We start from the raw sequence: 5,219 nt of genomic DNA on the forward strand, positions 1-5,219 counted from the left end.
ATTTATTCAAATCATAACAAAAGAATTGGAATGATAATTAAATAATATAAACAGAATTTTTGTATCCTAGAAAAACATAAAATTCCTTAGATATAGATGCTTTATCATTCATATTAGGAAAATATTACACCTAGGACAGGCACTCTTGAGTACGTTAAAAAACTAAAGAGTGCAGCTGGCTAAACTCACAACTTTAACAAAACTATCATAGGATAAGGATTATTTCACCCAGTGCGCCTAAAAGAGTAATAAAATTCCAAGAACATAGTTATCATTAAATTCCTACCGTTGGCATCAAATAACAAATTACAAGAGGAAGACAGCAAAATCCCAAAATTTAAAGCAGAAGGAATCTTTCGGAGAGAGTTACCATGCTAGAACCTAACTAATTCAACAATAAACTATGAACACAAAATACGCAGTGAGGAGAAAATAAACTGACCTTCACCACAGCCGAACTTGACAGTCATAAAGCAAGTTTGACTATGGAGGAACTCAAGCAGAGTAGTTGAACTTTACATATACAGAGCATACAATAACAATATTATCTTTTTATTATCTATAATGCTCTTAAGAAGCGGCTAAACCATATTACAAGCAACAGAGTGAACTTTTAGAAATTACAAATTCATAACATGTTGTGGCTAAACCAGAGGAGGTGAACCCGTAAGAAGTGGCTGAAGTCGGCACGAGGTAGATGGAACCGAACAGTGGTGTAATAACAACAAGCATTTAGCTGAGCAATAGAGATGACGAAATGATTATTGGACAATCGCTATTCGATATTATCCATTAATGTGCTTAAAACATGTTTTCAAAAGATTTTTTTTCCATGTTTATTGATATGATTTTGAAAACAAATGATTGAAAAAGATTTTTTTTTTATTTCTTGTTACCAAAACTTATATATAGCTTCCCAAAACTAGTCCGAGAACGTAAAAGAAGAAACAGAATCATACAAGCACTTTCGCACTTTTCCATCCATATTTTTCCATAAGTATCACATTGGGAAAAGAGGTTATAATTCTATAATAAAATGATCTTTAATAAAAGAATCAATTACACGGCAGGAGATGTTGTACTAAATTCTATAAATAGATACAATGAATCAATACACACACACAGACATACACACTGATGTGTAACATAAAATTCACAAGAAGTTATGTTATTGGCAAGTGTAGCATCTAGTATCTAGTATTTATTCTATTTTGAAGTGATGCAATACTGCTTATGGGTATTTTTACAGGGAAATTTGGGGACAAAATCTTGCTGATGGAACACACAAATCAGAGCCAAAGAGGACAACGCGAGAGCAATAGGACCAAACATCCACAGCAACAAAGGCACACTAAAACACAAAACTCTGTTCGCAATAAGACCCAAAGCGAATCCTCTCTCTAACACCGTCTCTGCGTGGTTTTCAGGCAAGAGATTGCCGGAGGCATTCATCAAGAAATTCGCGTCAATGAGAAACCCTATGGCCATGGAACTGCAGACGAAGCTAATCAGCACGCAGAAAGATGCGGAGGCGTACTTAAAGGCGTAGATTTTGTCTGATTTTGAGCCCAGCAGTGTGCCGGTGAAGAGGTGGTGGTGGTTGTGGCCGTGGCTGGCGGTGTAGGTGGCACTTGTCACGGCGGCGAAAGCGAAGTTGCTGAGAACGGTTATGGTCGCTGTGAGGATCGTGGTCATAAGAGTGTTTCTCAGGCTTTGTACTACTAGCATTGCCTTCTCTTTACCTCCCTGCTCCAGCAAAACACAATCAGTGAGTGGAAATTCATGAATGCATAATTCATATTTGTTGGTTTGTCTTCAAGCACAATCAGCGAGTGGAAATAAAGAGGTTGGTTTCATGTCTACATATCTGGATCTGATCGAAGTCTAGTTCACACACATTTCTCACCTATCACTTTCTGATTTCAATCATAAAATACTAATTAATTAATGAGAAATTGGTCTAGGACTTCTAACTTGCCTTTTTGTTATGCCATGCCTTCCCAACTTTTTTTTTTTGAGTTACTGGCTATATTTTGACGTCTCAAAATCCTTAGATTTTTGTATTTTGAAGTAAGGGTCATATTTGTTCATGAATTATATACAAAATATTATAAATACTTTTAAATTTAATTATGAGTCAATTCTGCCTTTCAACATTCACTCTATCTAGAGTTGTGCAAATAAATTGCGGGCCAGCCCACACGGGTTAATATTTTAGTAGGTTAGATTATGTTAGCCCACCAAAATAAATGGGCTAGGAAAATTCAACCCAATTCATACATTAACGGGCTTGCAAGCCCCCGGGCCAGCCCACAAAATGCAAATTTATTTTTTAAAATGATTTAAAGTATAATCAACATATCATATATATAAACAATGATTTTTTTCATATTATTTTTTAAAATAAAATTTAAATATAAACTCATATTATTTTTCTTAATGAATTTATATTTGTGATTTCAATCAATAAATCTTATAATATTAATAAATAATATATATTTAAAATATTCTATAAAAATTAATAAATAATTGATTTACAAAATGTAACAAAAATTTCATTTGCAAATTGTAAGAAAGATTTACATTATCTTTCAAACGTAAAGAACATATTTGGAACTTATAAGTTATAGATTTGAAAAATATTATTATTATTGTAGATTTATAAAAGAAATATTATGGTTGAAAAATAAATTATTTTTAAAAAACATAGACTAGCTTGCAGACTAGCTCATTTTAACCTGACATTTTTGCAGGATGGACTAACCCAACTCATTTTAAAAATTGAGTCAATTCTTTCAATCCAACCCATCAAAATGACAGGTTGAACAGGCTAGCCCGCAAGCTCAACTCGTTTTCCTAGCTCTAACTCTATCATCACCCTATCATTAAAATACTTAGTGTCCATTAGTCATTATTGGTTCTCACTATTTTATTAATATTTTTTAGGCTAAATTATACATTACTTCCCTAAACTTTGAATCACATACACATAATTTCCTTAACTTTTGAAACTTTACAATGAACCCCCCGAACTCTTATATTTATATAGATAACTTTATATGATTAATTTTATATATTAATTATTTATACATAATTTATAGTTTAGGGAATTATTTATATATCAATCAAAGTTTGGGGATTTGAACATATAAAAAAAAAAGTTTAAGGGGATATAATTATGGCTTAGAGTTATTTGCAAAAACCTTAAAGTTCAAGGAGGTTTATTATCAAGTTTTAAAAGCTAAGAGGGTTTTTGTATATGATTCAAAATTTAAGAGAGTTGTGTGTAATTTAACTTTTTTTTTACAAATTAATGGTTATTTTTGCTCTTCAAATTTTATTTGAAGGATCATTTTTGCTTCTCAACTCAAATATTTTATAATAAAAAATATTTAAAAAAATGTGGGACCCACTAATGGTGAGAAAATGACAGGGTAATGAGGAAGGAAGTTTTTAAAAGCAATAGATAAAATTGACCCATAATTTAGTTTAAGAGCATATATGACTTTTCATGTATAATTCTAAAATAAAAATAACCCTTAATTCTTGTATTTTTTACCATTTTTCAGCTGTAAAAGTCGCTTAAAAAAAAAGAAAAACAAATTCAAGAGGCAGAACACTAGCGAAAAACTCATTAAACACCCAGGTTTAGAAAAATCTTTTCACAATCACATAGCTATGATTTTGGATAGAACAAAATTGAGGAGAGGGGGGGGGGGGACCTGATTTAAGTGGAGGAACCAAGCGGATCTTCTTTGCCTCTTGATTCCATAAGCAGTTGTGGAGGGTTTGTTCTTGATGTAGTGACAGAGATAGCCATGGTAAGCTGCTACAAGGAACACACTCACTGGGATCAAAACGACATCCAAATAATCACCTCCTTCCATTCCCATCCTTCTACACTTCTCATCTTTGAGGTTTCATTTGGTCCTTCTTATAATGCCTTGTCTGTAAAACAAGTTCCAAATTACTTGTTATAATATTGTTAGTGCTCTTCATATAGTGGAAATTCTACACTCTTCACTAGCTTTGTTGTGCAATTTGAGTCATATCAAAAATGGTGATAATATACTAAACGTCTGTGTATGACTGTCTTCAACTCTGCTTGCAATCTTACAATTAATATTTTAATCTTCGCAATCTAAGTGACACTTCTTATGAAGATTGAGAAATAAATGATGAGAGTCAAACAATCGATGCACTCAGTTGTTATTTTAAACTATGAAGAGATAATAACAACCACATGCATTGTGGTATGATTTCACATATGCTTGGTGTCTTTTAATTTGCCAATAAAAAGCATAGTTAGGTCTCCCATTCTTTTGAAATTATAGAGGATAACTTTTAAAAATAATTAAGTACGGCTCCAAAAAATAACTAATTTTTACATAAGGAGTAGACTAAAAAATAGTAAAGATTATCTCCTTTAAAATATTTGAGGTAAATAGTAGATATCTCTTAATTAAATTATTACATACACAAAAAAATATGTGATTCAAACTCTCAATATTTATTTAAATGACAAGAGCTCACAAATAATTGAGATTCAAAGTAATATTCTTTCGGTGGGCATTGGCATTAAGAGACACTAAATGGTGGTGCTTAAGTCACTAGGCCTTAGATGAGAATAACTTTACTTTGGTTTCTTATAAATATGATTTTTTGTTTACTTGAGCCTTTTATAAAGTTTGGGTCATGTATTATACACATACTCTCTGGTTCATAATATAGGCATTTTCTAGAAGTCATACTTGGTCTTAAATATTAGGTATGGAGTCATTCTTGTAGTTTTTTGGTTAAAATATATCCATGCTTCATTTTTTTTAAAAAAAAAAGATCTATTAGAATTTCAATTATTACTATGACTGATGAGAGTATAATTAAAAAAATGTACAATTTTTTGAAAAATTAAAGTTTAAACTAATTGTTTTAGAATGGTAAAATATTTACCAAAATTTTATATAATAATAGGTGGGAGAAAGTATATATTACTAACAAACCAGACACAGAGTTCAATACATATATAGACACAGAACTGAAACAAAACCATGGAGCAGGCAAGAATGCTAACTAGAACAAGAATATTGTTATTGACGATCATAAGGAAAACATCCACCATGACAGTTGCACCAACCCAATTACCTAACTGAGTAATTATTCACAAATAACATATCTCTTAACCTCATCAATCATAAAGCTTTCATTTTGATTTTTCATTT

The 5,219-nt window shown here is 31.4% G+C and overlaps 1 protein-coding gene across 1 annotated transcript; it reads right to left on the reverse strand.

Annotated features, from left to right (window-relative positions):
- Nucleotides 1-1,024: 1,024 nt before the first annotated feature.
- Nucleotides 1,025-3,890, reverse strand: LOC129297551 (uncharacterized). The gene is made up of 2 exons (XM_054935878.1): nucleotides 3,723-3,890; nucleotides 1,025-1,746 (listed from the first exon to the last, which is right to left on the reverse strand). Exons 1-2 carry the CDS (start codon nucleotides 3,885-3,887, stop codon nucleotides 1,207-1,209), a joined length of 705 nt encoding a protein of 234 aa, XP_054791853.1. The 5' UTR covers nucleotides 3,888-3,890; the 3' UTR covers nucleotides 1,025-1,206.
- Between the last annotated feature and the right edge of the window lie 1,329 nt (nucleotides 3,891-5,219).

This window comes from Prosopis cineraria, unplaced genomic scaffold (genome assembly GCF_029017545.1).
Source record: "Prosopis cineraria cultivar Desert tree isolate PC_DT_omini unplaced genomic scaffold, ASM2901754v1 PC553, whole genome shotgun sequence".
Classification (NCBI taxonomy): Eukaryota; Viridiplantae; Streptophyta; class Magnoliopsida; order Fabales; family Fabaceae; genus Prosopis; species Prosopis cineraria.

Coding starts and splice junctions, on each gene's coding strand:
- LOC129297551 (XM_054935878.1), bottom strand. CDS start 3,887: ATGGAAGGAGGTGATTATTTGGATGTCGTTTTGATCCCAGTGAGTGTG. Junction 1,747..3,722: donor GGTTCCTCCACTTAAATCAG/GTCCCCCCCCCC, acceptor TTGCTGGAGCAG/GGAGGTAAAGAGAAGGCAAT.